Raw genomic sequence first — 22,176 nt, forward strand, 5'->3', positions numbered from 1 at the left:
GGGAGGGGAGGGCCTCTGGGCAGGGGAGGGCCTCTGGGCAGGGGAGGGCCTCTGGGCAGGGGAGGGCCTCTGGAAAAGAGGAGTAGCAGTAGTCGAGTGTTTTACCAGAGCGAGTTCTACAGTCCATGTGTTGATAGAACTTCGGTAGCGTTTTCCTCAAATTTGCTTTGTTAAAATCTCCAGTTACAATAAATGCGGCCTCAGGATATGTGGTTTCCAGTTTGCATAAAGTCCAGTGTAGCTCCTTGAGGGCCGTTGTGGTATCGGTTTGATGGGGAATATACACAGCTGTGACTACAACAAAAGAAAATTATCTTGGGAGGGAATGCGGTTGGTATTTGATTGTGAAGTATTCTAGGTCGGGTGAACAAAAGGACTTGAATTTCTGTACGTTATCACAATCACACCATGAGTTGTTAATCATGAAACAAACACAACCACCCTTCTTCTCAGACACTTCTTTATTCCTGTCTGATGTATTGAGAACCCAGCTGGCTAAATGGAAAGGGGACAGTATATCCGGAGAGAGCCATAATTCCGTGATGCTCATAGAGCTTCACGTATAAATCAAGATGTACACAAGTTCCAGATACTATTAAAGGATTTAATAAAAAATACATACTACACACATAAGTATATGCACACGCACACATGCACACGCACACAACCACAGCACAACCCAGCATGTGTCCGTCCATCATGTTAGGCAGCAGTTAAGAGCAGCATGACATCTATACTGTCCTTCCTGTCCTGTATCTCTGTGTGTGTGTGTGTGTGTGTGTGTGTGTGTGTGTGTGTGTGTGTGTGTGTGTGTGTGTGTGTGTGTGTGTGTGTGTGTGTGTGTGTGTGTGTGTGTGTGTGTGTGTGTGTGTGTGTGTGTGTGTGTCTGTGTGTGCAACAGGTCCATCATGGACATTTCATCTCCATTGAGTGGTCGAGGCATGATGTTAGCCACTAGATAAGCAACATCTGTCATGATTAGATGTTTGGATGGTTCCATTATACAGGGTTGGGGTTGGGGGAGGGGGGGGTGGTCCCTGGATACTGGATATCCACTTTACCCCCCCCCCCAAGCATCTCCAGATAACAAATCCCAAAAACAGTTACGTCAGTAAATCAACTGTAAACCAGATACTCATGTTAAATCTATGTCAGTAAATCAACTGTAAACCAGATACTCAGATTAAATCTATTTCAGTAAATCAACTGTAAACCAGACTATACTCAGATTAAATCTATGCAGGTGCCAGTGGCGTCGTGTGGGCAAGCAGTTTTCTGATGTCAACGTACTGAACAGAGTGCCCTTTGGTGGTGGTGGGGTTATACAATGGACAACGAACACAATTGCATTTTATCGATGGCAATTTAAATGGACAGAGAGATCGTGACGAGAACCTGAGGCCCATTGTCGTGCCATTCATCCATCGCCATCACCTAATTTTTCAGCATGATAATGCACAACCCCATGTTGCAAGGATCTGTACACAATTCCTGGAAGCTGAAAACGTCCCAGTTTTTTCACCCACTGAGCATGTTTGAGATGCTCTGGATTGTCTTGTACGACAACGTGTTCCAGTTCCCGCTCAGTGTAAATACCCACTAAATACCAGACTTCCTCAACTGATTCTGACACAGTGACATCCAGTACCCAATCCCCCCATCCCATACTAATCATGGACAATGTGTGTTCCTACCTTCAGAGTGGTGTGAGAGGGTGAGCAGGCTGACACAGGATGCTCCTATCCCAGATCCGAACACCGTGATACGGTTGGAGTCTCCTCCGAAGTATCCAATGTTCTCACTGATCCACCTCAGAGCCTGGATCTGGTCCAGTAGGCCGTAGTTCCCCTTAGCTGCCTGGTCTCCTGTAGACAGGAACCCTGGAACAGACACAGAGGATACAGGGTTAGTCAATGATGTAACACTAACAGGAATGCAATTTTGTTTCCCAAAGGTAGGTTGAGATTGATTCCGTTTCGGTCCCAGACTGGACCTGGTTGAGATTGATTCCTTTAGAGTCCCAGGTGAAGACTAGAACTGGTTGAGGTTGATTCCTTTAGGGTCCCAGGTGTAGACTGGACCTGGTTGAGGTTGATTCATTTAGGGTCCCAGGTGAAGACTGGACCTGGTTGAGGTTGATTCCTTTAGGGTCCCAGGTGAAGACTAGACCTGGTTGAGGTTGATTCCTTTAGGGTCCCAGGTGAAGACTGGACCTGGTTGAGGTTGATTCCTTTAGGGTCCCAGGTGAAGACCGGACGCCTGGTGATGAATATGTTTTTTGTTGACTTTACTTGGTTATTAAGTCAACTCCAAAAGCTTGAGGTGGGTCATCAAGCACAAAGAACGGTTGGGAATCACTGGTGTACAGTGTGTTGTATGTTGTACAATGTGAAGCTTCAGGATAAAAAAGGGACCAAATGAAGTGACATTACAGTGTTTCTACCAAGTCAATGTAACTTGCAAAGACCACAAATCCCCCCTCCCCTCATTCTACCCCACCCCTTTTAGCTCAAACTATCAAGCTCTCTGGCTCTCCAGTGAGATCCTGACTTATTGGAGAACATGATTGTTGGTAAAAAATAAAAGGGCTGTGTGACCACATGTCATCTCTACATTATGGGAAATCAATGTTGAGCCTCCCTGGACGATCACATATCACCCTGTCTATCGACCCGCCGTGATGAGAACCACATGTATCTATGAGCGCTGTTGTGTTGTGACACTGAGAGAAAAGGCAGGAGAGATGGATTCTAAGAGGCCCTGAATAATGTGGATGAAATGTTCCCTCATAAATCATGACCTCTTTAGTGTAGGCCTTTGTTTCAACAAAAACAAAACAGTTTATTTGTACTTCATGATTGAAATGTTCAGAGATGTTACTACAGGATATAGAACATGAAGTAGAAATGCTTTATGTTAAATACACCATGTACAGTGTACAAAAGTAGGCATACCACCCTGCATACCACCCTGCATACCACCCTGCATACCACCCTGCATACCACCCTGCATACCACCCTGCATACCACTGCTGGCTTGCTTCTGAAGCTAAGCAGGGTTGGACCTGGTCAGTCCCTGGATGTGAGACCAGATGCTGCTGGAAGTGGTGTTGGAGGGCCAGTAGGAGGCACTCTTTCCTCTGGTCTAAACAATATCCCAATGCCCCAGTGCAGTGATTGGGGACACTACCCTGTGTAGGGTGCCGTCTTTCGGCTGGGACGTTAAACGGGTGTCCTGACTCTCTGAGGTCATTAAAGATCCCATGGCACTTATCGTAAGAGTAGGGGTGTTAACCCCGGTGTCCTGGCTAAATTCCCAATCTGGCCCTCAAACCATCACGGTCACCTAATAATCCCCAGTTTACAATTAGCTCATTCATTCCCCTCCTCTCCCCTGTAATGTTGCTGTAAATGAGAACGTGTTCTCAGTCAACTTACCTGGTAAAATAACGGATAAAAAAATAAACACCCTTCAAATGAATGGATTCGGCTATTTCAGCCACACCTGTTGCTGACATGTGTATAAAATTGAGCACACAACCATGCAATCTCTATGGACAAACAATGGCAGTAGAATGGCATTACTGAAGAGCTCAGTGACTTTCAACGTGGCACCGTCATAGGGTGCCACCTTTCCAACAAGTCAGTTTGTCAAACTTCTGCCCTGCTAGAACTGCCTCGGTCAACTGTAAGTGCTGTCAGGAGAACGTTAGAATGCCAGGAGAACGCTGCCTGCCCCCGTGCACAAAGTGAGGTCCCATACAGCAATGGTTTGTCAAGATCTGTGTGGAAGAACTTGACTGGCCTGCACAAAGCCCTGACCTCAACCCCATTGAATACCTTTGGGATGAATTGGAATGTCGACTGCGAGCCAGGCCTAATCGCTCAACATCAGTGATCTGACCTCACTAATGTGGTTGAATGGAAGCAAAGTACTAAATCCTTCAGCTATGGCGTGTACCTCTGGTGGAGAGTAACATGAACACACCAGCTGTTAGCAGTTTTACAGGGCTCTACATGTTTCCAATGTACAGAACATGGACTAGACATTTCCACTGAATCCTATCTTCTCACATGATATCGTGTGACACTGAGCCTCTCTTTGTGACATAATGTGTTCATTTTAACACTGAGGCACTATAACTACATCTCTAGGGCTCTGTACCAAACATATGAGAGAGAGAGAGAGAGAGAGAGAGAGAGAGAGAGCGAGAGGGACGCGCACCCACCCACACACACACACTCTATAACGGTGTTTCCAGGGCTCAGGCCCAGCTGTATGTTGGGTAATAGAATGTTAAATCATCTGACGTCCCAGAGGACCCCTCAATCAACTCAGTGTCCATCAACCCTCCTCAACATGGGTTGCATCCCAAATGGCTCCCCATTCCCTATATTGGGTACTATGTGCCCTGGTGAGAAGTGGTGTACGAGATAGAGAATAGGGTGCCGTTTGGAACACACACAGGGAATAACAGAAAGGAAAAGGAAATGAAACGAATGCAGACATGCATTCATTGAGTATTGAGTTCACTGGCTGCCTCTAAATCTAAACAATCTGAATAAACCTGACGTTAACATTTAGAAAAGCACCCCTACATCTGATCTACCTTGTTGCAGGTGCGTGGGAATAATTGAATAATACATTAAGGTTCTGTTGAAGGTGAAAAGACAGACGCGTAGCCCTAAGCTTGAATAAAACAAAATTATACTGTCTGGCAAGAGCAGTGTGAAGGTTTTCCTTTTCTTAAAAAATAATAATAAAATGTATTACTATAGGCACCTTAATAGAGGCACCTTAATATAGGCACCTTAATAGAGGCACCTTTATAGAGGCATCTTTATAGAGGCACCTTCATAGAGGCACCTTAATAGAGGCACCTTAATATAGGCACCTTAATAGAGACACCTTAATATAGGCACCTTAATAGAGGCACCTTAATATAGGCACCTTAATAGAGGCACCTTAATATAGGCACCTTAATAGAGGCACCTTAATATAGGCACCTTAATAGAGGCACCTTAATATAGGCACCTTCATAGAGGCACCTTAATATAGGCACCTTAATAGAGGCACCTTAATATAGGCACCTTAATATAGGCACCTTTTGGCAGCGGTAAGTGGGAGCAGGACATCAGCAGAAGGCTAAGGCAGGTTGAAACGCTCAAATTTAAGACTTATTTACAGATCTTCTTGGTGATCCAACGTGAAGTTGCCATATATCACAAAATATCAGCAAATAGTCATTTTATATTTGCAATTATAAACTGAGTGGTTCGAGCCCTAAATGCTGGTTGACTGACAAGCCGTGGTATATCAGACTGCATACCACGGGTATGACAAAACATTTATTTTTACTGCTGTAATTACATTGGTAACCAGTATATAATAGCAATAAGGCTCCTCGGGGGTTTGTGATATATGGCCAATATACCACAACTAAGGGCTGTGTCCAGGCACTCTGAGATTGGCCATATACCACAAACCCCCTCGTGCCTTATTGCTTAAATATATAACCTACACGGGCAACAGCCAAAAGAAATAGTCTCTGTATTAGGCGCAACACATCCACATCCAATCAGAACCACAGGTAGCCAGCCTATGGGTACGATTCCACAGCCGCCCCTTGAGAAACAACAGTGAATCTGCCTTACAGGTAGTGACGGGTCAATCGCCCCTTGAGAAACAACAGTGAATCTGCCTTACAGGTAGTGACGGTCAATCAGCCCTTGAGAAACAACAGTGAATCTGCCTTACAGGTAGTGACGGTCAATCACCCCTTGAGAAACAACAGTGAATCTGCCTTACAGGTAGTACGGTCAATCACCCTTGAGAAACAACAGTGAATCTGCCTTACAGGTAGTGACGGGTCAAACCCCTTGAGAAACAACAGTGAATCTGCCTTACAGGTAGTGACGGGTCAATCGCCCCTTGAGAAACAACAGTGAATCTTTACATTCAATTTGAGAAACAACAGTGAATCTGCCTTACAGGTAGTTCAATCATTGAGAAACAACAGTGAATCTGCCTTACAGGTAGTGACGGGTCAATCGCCCTTGAGAAACAACAGTGAATCTGCCTTACAGGTAGTGACGGGTTTGCCCCTTGAGAAACAACAGTGAATCTGCCAAGGTAGTGACGGGTCAATCGCCCCTTGAGAAACAACAGTGAATCTGCCTTACAGGTAGTGACGGGTCCAAGGCCCCTTGAGAAACAACAGTGAATCTGCCTTACAGGTAGTGACGGTCAATCGCCCCTTGAGAAACAACAGTGAATCTGCCTTACAGGTAGTGACGGGTCAATCACCCCTTGAGAAACAACAGTGAATCTGCCTTACAGGTAGTGACGGGTCAATCGCCCCTTGAGAAACAACAGTCGCTTACCCTTGAGAAACAACAGTGAATCTGCCTACAGGTAGTGACGGGTCAATCGCCCCTTGAGAAACAACAGTGAATCTGCCTTACAGGTAGTGACGGGTCAATCGCCCCTTGAGAAACAGCAGTGAATCTGCCTTACAGGTAGTGACGGGTCGCCCCTTGAGAAACAACAGTGAATCTGCCTTACAGGTAGTGACGGGTCAATCGCCCCTTGAGAAACAACAGTGAATCTGCCTTACAGGTAGTGAGGTCAATCGCCCTTGAGAAACAACAGTGAATCTGCCTTACAGGTAGTGACGGTCAATCGCCCCTTGAGAAACAACAGTGAATCTGCCTTACAGGTAGTGACGGTCAATCACCCCTTGAGAAACAACAGTGAATCTGCCTTACAGGTAGTGACGGTCAATCGCCCCTTGAGAAACAACAGTGAATCTGCCTTACAGGTAGTGACGGGTCAATCACCCCTTGAGAAACAACAGTGAATCTGCCTTACAGGTAGTGAGGTCAAGTGAAACAACAGTGAATCTGCCTTACAGGTAGTGACGGGTCAATCACCCCTTGAGAAACAACAGTGAATCTGCCTTACAGGTAGTGACGGTCAATCACCCCTTGAGAAACAACAGTGAATCTGCCTTACAGGTAGTGACGGTCAATCACCCCTTGAGAAACAACAGTGAATCTGCCTTACAGGTAGTGACGGTCAATCACCCCTTGAGAAACAACAGTGAAGTCAATCACCCCTTGAGAAACAACAGTGAATCTGCCTTAAAGGTAGTGAATCTGCCTTACAGGTAGTGACGGTCAATCGCCCCTTGAGAAACAACAGTGAATCTGCCTTACAGGTAGTGACGGTCAATCACCCCTTGAGAAACAACAGTGAATCTGCCTTACAGGTAGTGACGGTCAATCGCCCCTTGAGAAACAACAGTGAATCTGCCTTACAGGTAGTGACGGGTCAATCGCCCCTTGAGAAACAACAGTGAATCTGCCTTACAGGTAGTGACGGTCAATCACCCCTTGAGAAACAACAGTGAATCTGCCTTACAGGTAGTGACGGGTCAATCACCCCTTGAGAAACAGCAGTGAATCTGCCTTACAGGTAGTGACGGTCAATCGCCCCTTGAGAAACAGCAGTGAATCTGCCTTACAGGTAGTGACGGGTCAATCACCCCTTGAGAAACAACAGTGAATCTGCCTTACAGGTAGTGACGGGTCAATCACCCCTTGAGAAACAGCAGTGAATCTGCCTTACAGGTAGTGACGGTCAATCACCCCTTGAGAAACAACAGTGAATCTGCCTTACAGGTAGTGACGGTCAATCACCCTTGAGAAACAACAGTGAATCTGCCTTACAGGTAGTGACGGTCAATCACCCCTTGAGAAACAACAGTGAATCTGCCTTACAGGTAGTGACGGTCAATCACCCCTTGAGAAACAACAGTGAATCTGCCTTACAGGTTGACAGGTAGTGACAGTGGTCAATCATCACCCCTTGAGAAACAACAGTGAATCTGCCTTACAGGTAGTGACGGTCAATGACGGTCAATCACCCCTTGAGAAACAACAGTGAATCTGCCTTACAGGTAGTGACGGTCAATCACCCCTTGAGAAACAACAGTGAATCTGCCTTACAGGTAGTGACGGTCAATCACCCCTTGAGAAACAACAGTGAATCTGCCTTACAGGTAGTGACGGTCAATCACCCCTTGAGAAACAACAGTGAATCTGCCTTCAGGTAGTGACGGTCAATCACCCCTTGAGAAACAACAGTGAATCTGACGGGTCAATCACCCCTTTGAATCAGGTAGTGACGGGTCAATCACCCCTTGAGAAACAACAGTGAATCTGCCTTACAGGTAGTGACGGTCAATCGCCCCAGTGAATTGAGAAACAACAGTGAATCTGCCTTACAGGTAGTGACGGTCAATCGCCCCTTGAGAAACAACAGTGAATCTGCCTTACAGGTAGTGACGGTCAATCGCCCCTTGAGAAACAACAGTGAATCTGCCTTACAGGTAGTGACGGTCAATCACCCCTTGAGAAACAACAGTGAATCTGCCTTACAGGTAGTGACGGTCAATCCCCTTGAGAAACAACAGTGAATCTGCCTTACAGGTAGTGACGGTCAATCGCCCCTTGAGAAACAACAGTGAATCTGCCTTACAGGTAGTGACGGTCAATCGCCCCTTGAGAAACAACAGTGAATCTGCCTTACAGGTAGTGACGGTCAATCGCCCCTTGAGAAACAACAGTGAATCTGCCTTACAGGTAGTGACGGGTCAATCGCCCCTTGAGAAACAACAGTGAATCTGCCTTACAGGTAGTGACGGGTCAATCGCCCCTTGAGAAACAACAGTGAATCTGCCTTACAGGTAGTGACGGTCAATCGCCCCTTGAGAAACAACAGTGAATCTGCCTTACAGGTAGTGACGGGTCAATCACCCCTTGAGAAACAACAGTGAATCTGCCTTACAGGTAGTGACGGGTCAATCACCCCTTGAGAAACAGCAGTGAATCTGCCTTACAGGTAGTGACGGGTCAATCGCCCCTTGAGAAACAACAGTGAATCTGCCTTACAGGTAGTGACGGTCAATCGCCCCTTGAGAAACAACAGTCAATCTGCCTTACAGGTAGTGACGGGTCAATCGCCCCTTGAGAAACAATAGTGAATCTGCCTTAAAGGTAGTGACGGTCAATCGCGAACAAACGGCTCTTTTTGAACTGATCTTTTAGGTGAACGTCGGGAACCGAATCGCTTCTGTGAAAGAGCCGTTCATTTGGCTCCCTGACTTTGCTGTTTGTGCTCCGGACAGCCACTATCTGCAGATAAGCTAGAACATCGTTCTCTGAAGATGGTCATTATGGGATGGCAGGGTAGCCTAGTGGTTAGAGTGTTGGGCCTGTAACCGAAAGGTTGCTACATCGAATCCCTGAGCTGACAAGGTAAAAATCTGTTGTTCTGCCCCTGAACAAGGCAGTTAACCCACTGTTCCTAGGCCGTCATTCTAAATAAGAATATGTTCTTAACTGACTTCCCTAGTTAAATAAATAAAGGTAAAATATTAATGGTATAATTGCTAACCTCCCCTGTTATTGTAATGGTGAGAGGTTAGCATGTCTTGAGGGTATGATATTTGTGTGTCTGTAACTTTCTTACTCATCATTATTCATGATTCATTCAGGACTATCCGTAACCATGGTAGCATCCACATTCATGTAGTAGTGTTTAGAAACATATTCCATTCTTATTTACAACAGAAGTGACTCCAAAATGACACAATACTTTTATTTACCATTCATTTCTATTGGGCACAAAATAATCTGAAACACAACCAAAACAAACAACAAACGCATCCAACAAGTTTGTTGAGTCACAAGCTTGATGTCGTCATTGCGTTCTAGGAAATATGGGACTAAATACTACAGTTTTTTACTACTTTAATACACATAAGTGAATTTGTCCCAATACTTTTGGTTCCCTAAAATGGGGGAGACTATGTACAAAACGTGCTGTAATTTCTAAACGGTTCACTCGATATGGATTCAAATATGCTGTAATCTGTGTCTGAAATGAAAGCTGACAATCTGCATGTTAACCTCATAGTCATTATACTGTATCATTTCATGTGCTGGAGGACTGAGCCAAAACAACAAAACGTGTGACTGGAGCTCATTGTATTTCATGAATGAACAGAAATGACCGTTTTAGTTTTGGTGCCAAAAGAGGACGATGTAACACTAACGTTCTAGAATACTGAAATAGGTATCACTACTGGTGATATATGTAGTTAGTGATTTAACAAACAACACAAAGAAAGAATGAGTGTGGCCAAATAGGCGGGAGTTTGGAGAGTCACGTGTCTACGAGGTCAATATCATCACAAACAGAAAAACTGACAGGAAAATATGGATTTAATGGAATCCACTCCCTTAGATATTAAATACATTGGTTGGCACTAAATCCACTAAACGCCACCAAAGAGATAAGAATTGGGAAAATGGTCAATTCCAAAAATCCTACATCAACAGAGTGCATTTGGAAAGTATTCAGACCCCTTGACTTTTTCCACATTTTGTTACATTACAATCTACACATAATACCCAGTTTTATTACATTTACATAAGTATTCAGACCCTTTACTCAGCACTTTGTTGAAGAACTTTTGACAGCGATAACAGCCTTGATGCTACAAGCTTGGCACACCTGTATTTGGAGAGTTTCTCCCATTCTTCTCTGCAGAGCCTCTCAAGCTCTGTCAGGTTGGATGGGGAGCGTTGCTATACAGCTATTTTCAGGTCTCTCCAGAGATGTTTGATCGGGTTCAAGTCCAGGCTCTGGCTGGGCCACTCAAGGACATTCAGAGGCTTGTCCCGAAGCCACTAATGCGTTGTCTTGGCTGTGTGCTTAGGGTCGTTGTCCTGTTGGAAGGTGAACCTTCGCCCCAGTCTGAGGTCCTGAGTGCTCTGAAGTAGGTTTTCATCAAGGACCACTCAGTACTTTGCTCCGTTCATCTTTCCCTTGATCCTGACTAGTCTCCCAGTCCCTGCTGCTGAAAAACATCCCCACAGCATGATGCTTCCACCACCATGCCTCATCGTAGGGATGGTGCCAGGTTTCCTCCAGCTTGGCATTCAGGCCAAAGAGTTCAATCTTGGTTACATCAGACCAGAGAATCTTTTTTCTCATGGTCTGAGAGTCTTTAGGTGCCTTTTGGCATACTCCAAATGGGCTGTTATGTGCCTTTTACTGAGGAGTGGCTTCCATCTGGCTACTCTACCATAAAGGCCTGATTGATGGAGTGTTGCAGAGATGGTTGTCCTTCTGGAAGGTTCTCCCATCTCCACAGAGGAACTCTGGAGCTCTGTCAGACCATCGGAGTCACCTATCTGACCAAGGCCCTCTTGGGGATCTTCAGTGCTGAAGAAATGTTTGGTACCCTTCCCCAGATTTGTGCCTCGACACAATCCTGTATCTGAGCTCTAAAGACAATTCCTTCGACCTCATGGCTTGGTGTTTGCTTTGATATGCCCTGTCACCAATGGGACCTTATATAGACAGGTGTGTGCCTTTCCAAATCATGTCCAATCAATTGATTTTACCACAAGTTGACTCCTATCAAGTTGTAGAAACATCTGAAGGATGATCAATGGAAACAGGATTCAATCTTGAGTCTCAAAGCAAAGGGTCTGAACGCTTATGTAAATAAGGTATTTCTGTTTTTTTTTATACATTTGCAAAAAAAGTCTAAAAACCTGTTTTTGTTTTGTCATTATGGATTATTGTTTGTAGATTGCTGCTGAGGATTAGATTGAAAAAAAAAAACAATTTTAGAATAAGGCTGTAACGTAACAAAATGTGGAAAAAGTCAAGAAGTCTAAATTCTTTCAGAATGCACTGTCTGTCTCCATCTCCTTACACAGTTCAGGTGTGGTCCTTCTGTAGCTCAGTTGGTAGAGCATGGTGCTTGTAACGCCAGGGTAGTGGGTTCGATTCCCGGGACCACCCATACGTAGAATGTATGCACACATGACTGTAAGTCGCTTTGGATAAAAGCGTCTGCTAAATGGCATATATTATTATATATTACTGTCTGTCTACATCTCCTTACACAGTTCACTGTCTGTCTACATCTCCTTACACAGTTCACTGTCTGTCTACATCTCCTTACACAGTTCACTGTCTGTCTACCTCTCCTTACACAGTTCACTGTCTGTCTACATCTCCTTACACAGTTCACTGTCTGTCTACCTCTCCTTACACAGTTCACAGTCTACTCAACATACTCTACCAGACAATCTCTACTCAACATACTCTACCAGACAATCTCTACTCAACATACTCTACCAGACAATCTCTACTCAACATACTCTACCAGACAATCTCTACTCAACATACTCTACCATACAATCTCTAGACAATATACTCTACTCAACTCTGTGATTGTCACCCCACCTCCACCACTCCTCTCTCCGACTCCCTGTTGGTCCAACCACAGAGGGTGGGAAGGGGAAAGAGCATGGATCATGGATAGGGCTCAGCCACACACACACACACACACACACACACACACACACACACACACACACACAACAGATGGTCTCCTTCAGGATGACAGAGATAGCAGGAGGACATAGAGGGAGGGATGGATGGAGAGAAAGTGAGAGAGAGGGAGGAAGAGAGGTGAAGGAGGAGGGTAAGAGAGTGAAATGGGAGGTTGTGGGGAAGAGAGAGAGAGAGCAGTGAAAGGAAAGAGAAACAGAGAAGATGTCGTCAGCAGAAATTAGTCTCTGTCTCTCTGTCTCTCTCCCCCTCTCTCTCTCTCTAACTCTCTCTCTCTCTCTCTCTAACTATCTCTCTCTCTCTCTCTCTCTCTCTCTCTCTCTCTGAGCAGATCCTCCTCCTTATGTTGTCTGGTAACGAGTACATCAGATTTACATCAATCTTTAGAGGCAACATGGGAGTTGAGATGTGACTATGGCACTATAACCCTCATCAGCCAAATGGTTCACAGTGACTTCACACACAGCACACAACATGTCACTGGGGTTAGGAGACTATATGAGATGTATTGTAGTATAGAGGTGATGACTGGGGTTAGGAGACTATAGGAGATGTAGTGTAGAGGTGACCTCTGGGGTTAGGAGACTACAGGAGATGTAGTGTAGAGGGGATTACTGGGGTTAGGAGACTAAAGGAGATGTAGTGTAGAGGTGACCTCTGGGGTTAGGAGACTACAGGAGATGTAGTGTAGAGGGGATTACTGGGGTTAGGAGACTATAGGAGATGTAGTGTAGAGGTGACCTCTGGGGTTAGGAAATTATAGGAGATGTAGTGTAGAGGTGACCTCTGGGGTTAGGAGACTACAGGAGATGTAGTGTAGAGGTGACCTCTGGGGTTAGGAGACTATAGGAGATGTAGTGTAGAGGTGACCTCTGGGGTTAGGAGACTATAGGAGATGTAGTTTAGAGGTGACCTCTGGGATTAGGAGACTATAGGAGATGTAGTTTAGAGGTGACCTCTGGGATTAGGAGACTGCAGGAGTTGTAATGTAGTATAGAGCTGATGATGATATGTGATGTCAGAAATGTCTTCCTGTGTTGAATATCCTGCTAGTTAAATATGCAGGTTGGGACCTCTTTCATTCTCCCTGTGTTGAATATCCAGCTAGTTAAATATGCAGGTTGGGACCTCTTTCATTCTCCCTGTGTTGAATATCCTGCTAGTTAAATATGCAGGTTGGGAACTCTTTCATTCTCCCTGTGTTGAATATCCAGCTAGTTAAATATGCAGGTTGGGACCTCTTTCATTCTCCCTGTGTTGAATATCCTGCTTGTTAAATATGCAGGTTGGGACCTCTTTCATTCTCCCTGTGTTGAATATCCAGCTAGTTAAATATGCAGGTTGGGACCTCTTTCATTCTCCCTGTGTTGAATATCCAGCTAGTTAAATATGCAGGTTGGGACCTCTTTCATTCTCCCTGTGTTGAATATCCTGCTTGTTAAATATGCAGGTTGGGACCTCTTTCATTCTCCCTGTGTTGAATATCCTGATAGTTAAATATGCAGGTTGGGACCTCTTTCATTCTCCCTGTGTTGAATATCCAGCTAGTTAAATATGCAGGTTGGGAACTCTTTCATTCTCCCTGTGTTGAATATCCTGCTAGTTAAATATGCAGGTTGGGAACTCTTTCATTCTCCCTGTGTTGAATATCCTGCTAGTTAAATATGCAGGTTGGGAACTCTTTCATTCTCCCTGTGTTGAATATCCTGCTAGTTAAATATGCAGGTTGGGACCTCTTTCATTCTCCCTGTGTTGAATATCCTGCTAGTTAAATATGCAGGTTGGGACCTCTTTCATTCTCCCTGTGTTGAATATCCTGCTAGTTAAATATGCAGGTTGGGACCTCTTTCATTCTCCCTGTGTTGAATATCCAGCTAGTTAAATATGCAGGTTGGGACATCTTTCATTCTCCCTGTGTTGAATATCCTGCTAGTTAAATATGCAGGTTGGGACATCTTTCATTCTCCCTGTGTTGAATATCCTGCTAGTTAAATATGCAGGTTGGGACATCTTTCATTCTCCCTGTGTTGAATATCCTGCTAGTTAAATATGCAGGTTGGGACATCTTTCATTCTCCCTGTGTTGAATATCCTGCTAGTTAAATATGCAGGTTGGGAACTCTTTCATTCTCCCTGTGTTGAATATCCAGCTAGTTAAATATGCAGGTTGGGACCTCTTTCATTCTCCCTGTGTTGAATATCCTTCTAGTTAAATATGCAGGTTGGGACCTCTTTCATTCTCCCTGTGTTGAATATCATGCTAGTTAAATATGCAGGTTGGGACCTCTTTCATTCTCCCTGTGTTGAATATCCTGCTAGTTAAATATGCAGGTTGGGACCTCTTTCATTCTCCCTGTGTTGAATATCCTGCTAGTTAAATATGCAGGTTGGGACCTCTTTCATTCTCCCTGTGTTGAATATCCAGCTAGTTAAATATGCAGGTTGGGACCTCTTTCATTCTCCCTGTGTTGAATATCCAGCTAGTTAAATATGCAGGTTGGGACCTCTTTCATTCTCCCTGTGTTGAATATCCAGCTAGTTAAATATGCAGGTTGGGACCTCTTTCATTCTCCCTGTGTTGAATATCATGCTAGTTAAATATGCAGGTTGGGACCTCTTTCATTCTCCCTGTGTTGAATATCCTGCTAGTTAAATATGCAGGTTGGGACCTCTTTCATTCTCCCTGTGTTGAATATCCAGCTAGTTAAATATGCAGGTTGGGACCTCTTTCATTCTCCCTGTGTTGAATATCCAGCTAGTTAAATATGCAGGTTGGGACTTCTTTCATTCTCCCTGTGTTGAATATCCTTCTAGTTAAATATGCAGGTTGGGACCTCTTTCATTCTCCCTGTGTTGAATATCCAGCTAGTTAAATATGCAGGTTGGGACTTCTTTCATTCTCCCTGTGTTGAATATCCTTCTAGTTAAATATGCAGGTTGGGACCTCTTTCATTCTCCCTGTGTTGAATATCCAGCTAGTTAAATATGCAGGTTGGGACTTCTTTCATTCTCCCTGTGTTGAATATCCTTCTAGTTAAATATGCAGGTTGGGACCTCTTTCATTCTCCCTGTGTTGAATATCCTGATAGTTAAATATGCAGGTTGGGACCTCTTTCATTCTCCCTGTGTTGAATATCCAGCTAGTTAAATATGCAGGTTGGGACCTCTTTCATTCTCCCTGTGTTGAATATCCAGCTAGTTAAATATGCAGGTTGGGACCTCTTTCATTCTCCCTGTGTTGAATATCCAGCTAGTTAAATATGCAGGTTGGGACCTCTTTCATTCTCCCTGTGTTGAATATCCAGCTAGTTAAATATGCAGGTTGGGACTTCTTTCATTCTCCCTGTGTTGAATATCCTGCTTGTTAAATATGCAGGTTGGGACCTCTTTCATTCTCCCTGTGTTGAATATCCAGCTAGTTAAATATGTAGGTTGGGACCTCTTTCATTCTCCCTGTGTTGAATATCCTGATAGTTAAATATGCAGGTTGGGACCTCTTTCATTCTCCCTGTGTTGAATATCCTGCTTGTTAAATATGCAGGTTGGGACCTCTTTCATTCTCCCTTTGTTGAATATCCAGCTAGTTAAATATGCAGGTTGGGACCTCTTTCATTCTCCCTGTGTTGAATATCCAGCTAGTTAAATATGCAGGTTGTGACCTCTTTCATTCTCCCTGTGTTGAATATCCTGATAGTTAAATATGCAGGTTGGGACCTCTTTCATTCTCCCTGTGTTGAATATCCAGCTAGTTAAATATGCAGGTTGGGAACTCTTTCATTCTCCCTGTGTTGAATATCCAGCTAGTTAAATATGCAGGTTGGGACCTCTTTCATTCTCCCTGTGTTGAATATCCTGCTAGTTAAATATGCAGGTTGGGAACTCTTTCATTCTCCCTGTGTTGAATATCCTGCTAGTTAAATATGCAGGTTGGGAACTCTTTCATTCTCCCTGTGTTGAATATCCTGCTAGTTAAATATGCAGGTTGGGACCTCTTTCATTCTCCCTGTGTTGAATATCCTGCTAGTTAAATATGCAGGTTGGGACCTCTTTCATTCTCCCTGTGTTGAATATCCTGCTAGTTAAATATGCAGGTTGGGACCTCTTTCATTCTCCCTGTGTTGAATATCCAGCTAGTTAAATATGCAGGTTGGGACATCTTTCATTCTCCCTGTGTTGAATATCCTGCTAGTTAAATATGCAGGTTGGGACATCTTTCATTCTCCCTGTGTTGAATATCCTGCTAGTTAAATATGCAGGTTGGGACTTCTTTCATTCTCCCTGTGTTGAATATCCTGCTTGTTAAATATGCAGGTTGGGACCTCTTTCATTCTCCCTGTGTTGAATATCCAGCTAGTTAAATATGTAGGTTGGGACCTCTTTCATTCTCCCTGTGTTGAATATCCTGATAGTTAAATATGCAGGTTGGGACCTCTTTCATTCTCCCTGTGTTGAATATCCAGCTAGTTAAATATGCAGGTTGGGAACTCTTTCATTCTCCCTGTGTTGAATATCCAGCTAGTTAAATATGCAGGTTGGGACCTCTTTCATTCTCCCTGTGTTGAATATCCTGCTAGTTAAATATGCAGGTTGGGAACTCTTTCATTCTCCCTGTGTTGAATATCCTGCTAGTTAAATATGCAGGTTGGGAACTCTTTCATTCTCCCTGTGTTGAATATCCTGCTAGTTAAATATGCAGGTTGGGACCTCTTTCATTCTCCCTGTGTTGAATATCCTGCTAGTTAAATATGCAGGTTGGGACCTCTTTCATTCTCCCTGTGTTGAATATCCTGCTAGTTAAATATGCAGGTTGGGACCTCTTTCATTCTCCCTGTGTTGAATATCCAGCTAGTTAAATATGCAGGTTGGGACATCTTTCATTCTCCCTGTGTTGAATATCCTGCTAGTTAAATATGCAGGTTGGGACATCTTTCATTCTCCCTGTGTTGAATATCCTGCTAGTTAAATATGCAGGTTGGGACTTCTTTCATTCTCCCTGTGTTGAATATCCTGCTTGTTAAATATGCAGGTTGGGACCTCTTTCATTCTCCCTGTGTTGAATATCCAGCTAGTTAAATATGTAGGTTGGGACCTCTTTCATTCTCCCTGTGTTGAATATCCAGCTAGTTAAATATGTAGGTTGGGACCTCTTTCATTCTCCCTGTGTTGAATATCCTGATAGTTAAATATGCAGGTTGGGACCTCTTTCATTCTCCCTGTGTTGAATATCCTGCTTGTTAAATATGCAGGTTGGGACCTCTTTCATTCTCCCTGTGTTGAATATCCAGCTAGTTAAATATGCAGGTTGGGACCTCTTTCATTCTCCCTGTGTTGAATATCCAGCTAGTTAAATATGCAGGTTGGGACCTCTTTCATTCTCCCTGTGTTGAATATCCTGCTTGTTAAATATGCAGGTTGGGACCTCTTTCATTCTCCCTGTGTTGAATATCCTGATAGTTAAATATGCAGGTTGGGACCTCTTTCATTCTCCCTGTGTTGAATATCCAGCTAGTTAAATATGCAGGTTGGGAACTCTTTCATTCTCCCTGTGTTGAATATCCTGCTAGTTAAATATGCAGGTTGGGAACTCTTTCATTCTCCCTGTGTTGAATATCCTGCTAGTTAAATATGCAGGTTGGGAACTCTTTCATTCTCCCTGTGTTGAATATCCTGCTAGTTAAATATGCAGGTTGGGACCTCTTTCATTCTCCCTGTGTTGAATATCCTGCTAGTTAAATATGCAGGTTGGGACCTCTTTCATTCTCCCTGTGTTGAATATCCAGCTAGTTAAATATGCAGGTTGGGACATCTTTCATTCTCCCTGTGTTGAATATCCTGCTAGTTAAATATGCAGGTTGGGACATCTTTCATTCTCCCTGTGTTGAATATCCTGCTAGTTAAATATGCAGGTTGGGACTTCTTTCATTCTCCCTGTGTTGAATATCCTGCTTGTTAAATATGCAGGTTGGGACCTCTTTCATTCTCCCTGTGTTGAATATCCAGCTAGTTAAATATGTAGGTTGGGACCTCTTTCATTCTCCCTGTGTTGAATATCCTGATAGTTAAATATGCAGGTTGGGACCTCTTTCATTCTCCCTGTGTTGAATATCCAGCTAGTTAAATATGCAGGTTGGGAACTCTTTCATTCTCCCTGTGTTGAATATCCAGCTAGTTAAATATGCAGGTTGGGACCTCTTTCATTCTCCCTGTGTTGAATATCCTGCTAGTTAAATATGCAGGTTGGGAACTCTTTCATTCTCCCTGTGTTGAATATCCTGCTAGTTAAATATGCAGGTTGGGAACTCTTTCATTCTCCCTGTGTTGAATATCCTGCTAGTTAAATATGCAGGTTGGGACCTCTTTCATTCTCCCTGTGTTGAATATCCTGCTAGTTAAATATGCAGGTTGGGACCTCTTTCATTCTCCCTGTGTTGAATATCCTGCTAGTTAAATATGCAGGTTGGGACCTCTTTCATTCTCCCTGTGTTGAATATCCAGCTAGTTAAATATGCAGGTTGGGACATCTTTCATTCTCCCTGTGTTGAATATCCTGCTAGTTAAATATGCAGGTTGGGACATCTTTCATTCTCCCTGTGTTGAATATCCTGCTAGTTAAATATGCAGGTTGGGACTTCTTTCATTCTCCCTGTGTTGAATATCCTGCTTGTTAAATATGCAGGTTGGGACCTCTTTCATTCTCCCTGTGTTGAATATCCAGCTAGTTAAATATGTAGGTTGGGACCTCTTTCATTCTCCCTGTGTTGAATATCCAGCTAGTTAAATATGTAGGTTGGGACCTCTTTCATTCTCCCTGTGTTGAATATCCTGATAGTTAAATATGCAGGTTGGGACCTCTTTCATTCTCCCTGTGTTGAATATCCTGCTTGTTAAATATGCAGGTTGGGACCTCTTTCATTCTCCCTGTGTTGAATATCCAGCTAGTTAAATATGCAGGTTGGGACCTCTTTCATTCTCCCTGTGTTGAATATCCAGCTAGTTAAATATGCAGGTTGGGACCTCTTTCATTCTCCCTGTGTTGAATATCCTGCTTGTTAAATATGCAGGTTGGGACCTCTTTCATTCTCCCTGTGTTGAATATCCTGATAGTTAAATATGCAGGTTGGGACCTCTTTCATTCTCCCTGTGTTGAATATCCAGCTAGTTAAATATGCAGGTTGGGAACTCTTTCATTCTCCCTGTGTTGAATATCCTGCTAGTTAAATATGCAGGTTGGGAACTCTTTCATTCTCCCTGTGTTGAATATCCTGCTAGTTAAATATGCAGGTTGGGAACTCTTTCATTCTCCCTGTGTTGAATATCCTGCTAGTTAAATATGCAGGTTGGGACCTCTTTCATTCTCCCTGTGTTGAATATCCTGCTAGTTAAATATGCAGGTTGGGACCTCTTTCATTCTCCCTGTGTTGAATATCCTGCTAGTTAAATATGCAGGTTGGGACCTCTTTCATTCTCCCTGTGTTGAATATCCAGCTAGTTAAATATGCAGGTTGGGACATCTTTCATTCTCCCTGTGTTGAATATCCTGCTAGTTAAATATGCAGGTTGGGACATCTTTCATTCTCCCTGTGTTGAATATCCTGCTAGTTAAATATGCAGGTTGGGACATCTTTCATTCTCCCTGTGTTGAATATCCTGCTAGTTAAATATGCAGGTTGGGACATCTTTCATTCTCCCTGTGTTGAATATCCTGCTAGTTAAATATGCAGGTTGGGAACTCTTTCATTCTCCCTGTGTTGAATATCCAGCTAGTTAAATATGCAGGTTGGGACCTCTTTCATTCTCCCTGTGTTGAATATCCTTCTAGTTAAATATGCAGGTTGGGACCTCTTTCATTCTCCCTGTGTTGAATATCATGCTAGTTAAATATGCAGGTTGGGACCTCTTTCATTCTCCCTGTGTTGAATATCCTGCTAGTTAAATATGCAGGTTGGGACCTCTTTCATTCTCCCTGTGTTGAATATCCAGCTAGTTAAATATGCAGGTTGGGACCTCTTTCATTCTCCCTGTGTTGAATATCCAGCTAGTTAAATATGCAGGTTGGGACTTCTTTCATTCTCCCTGTGTTGAATATCCTGCTTGTTAAATATGCAGGTTGGGACCTCTTTCATTCTCCCTGTGTTGAATATCCAGCTAGTTAAATATGCAGGTTGGGACTTCTTTCATTCTCCCTGTGTTGAATATTCAAGCCAATGGCCGCCAGTGTATAATGCGATGCAGCATCCAGACAAACAGACCTGGCCATTAGAATACAGAGGAATCTGGAGATAGAACTCTATGTATTACCCAGACAAACAGTCCTGGTCATTAGAATACAGAGGAATCTGGAGATAGAACTCTATGTATTACCCAGACAAACAGTCCTGGTCATTAGAATACAGAGGAATCTGGAGATAGAACTCTATGTATTACCCAGACAAACAGTCCTGGTCATTAGAATACAGAGGAATCTGGAGATAGAACTCTATGTATTACCCAAACAAACAGACCTGGCCATTAGAATACAGAGGAATCTGGAGATAGAACTCTATGTATTACCCAGACAAACAGTCCTGGTCATTAGAATACAGAGGAATCTGGAGATAGAACTCTATGTATTACCCAGACAAACAGTCCTGGTCATTAGAATACAGAGGAATCTGGAGATAGAACTCTATGTATTACCCAGACAAACAGTCCTGGTCATTAGAATACAGAGGAATCTGGAGATAGAACTCTATGTATTACCCAGACAAACAGTCCTGGTCATTAGAATACAGAGGAATCTGGAGATAGAACTCTATGTATTACCCAGACAAACAGTCCTGGTCATTAGAATACAGAGGAATCTGGAGATAGAACTCTATGTATTACCCAGACAAACAGTCCTGGCCATTAGAATACAGAGGAATCTGGAGATATAACTCTATGTATTACCCAGACAAACAGACCTGGTCATTAGAATACAGAGGAATCTGGAGATAGAACTCTATGTATTACCCAGACAAACAGACCTGGTCATTAGAATACAGAGGAATCTGGAGATAGAACACTATGTATTACCCAGACAAACAGACCTGGTCATTAGAATACAGAGGAATCTGGAGATAGAACTCTATGTATTACCCAAACAAACAGTCCTGGTCATTAGAATACAGAGGAATCTGGAGATATAACTCTATGTATTACCCAGACAAACAGACCTGGTCATTAGAATACAGAGGAATCTGGAGATAGAACTCTATGTATTACCCAGACAAACAGACCTGGTCATTAGAATACAGAGGAATCTGGAGATATAACTCTATGTATTACCCAGACAAACAGTACTGGTCATTAGAATACAGAGGAATCTGGAGATAGAACTCTATGTATTACCCAGACAAACAGTCCTGGTCATTAGAATACAGAGGAATCTGGAGATAGAACTCTATGTATTACCCAGACAAACAGTCCTGGTCATTAGAATACAGAGGAATCTGGAGATAGAACTCTATGTATTACCCAGACAAACAGTCCTGGCCATTAGAATACAGAGGAATCTGGAGATATAACTCTATGTATTACCCAGACAGACAGACCTGGTCATTAGAATACAGAGGAATCTGGAGATAGAACTCTATGTATTACCCAGACAAACAGTCCTGGCCATTAGAATACAGAGGAATCTGGAGATATAACTCTATGTATTACCCAGACAGACAGACCTGGTCATTAGAATACAGAGGAATCTGGAGATAGAACACTA

The 22,176-nt window shown here is 43.4% G+C and overlaps 1 protein-coding gene across 4 annotated transcripts in view; it reads right to left on the minus strand.

The window, feature by feature from the left end:
• LOC118380696 (neuroligin-3-like) overlaps positions 1-22,176 on the minus strand; it is a 470,695-nt gene that overhangs the window by 158,034 nt on the left and 290,485 nt on the right. For all 4 annotated transcript variants that reach the window (XR_008132107.1, XM_052516121.1, XM_052516117.1 and 1 more), the window contains one exon: positions 1,695-1,880. Coding sequence is in view for 3 of the 4 variants with exons in the window: in XM_052516121.1 (XP_052372081.1) it covers positions 1,695-1,880 (186 nt within the window). In the remaining variant the exon portion in view is untranslated. The remainder of the gene's footprint in view (positions 1-1,694; positions 1,881-22,176) is intronic.

Source organism: Oncorhynchus keta, chromosome 4, assembly GCF_023373465.1.
Source record: "Oncorhynchus keta strain PuntledgeMale-10-30-2019 chromosome 4, Oket_V2, whole genome shotgun sequence".
Classification (NCBI taxonomy): Eukaryota; Metazoa; Chordata; class Actinopteri; order Salmoniformes; family Salmonidae; genus Oncorhynchus; species Oncorhynchus keta.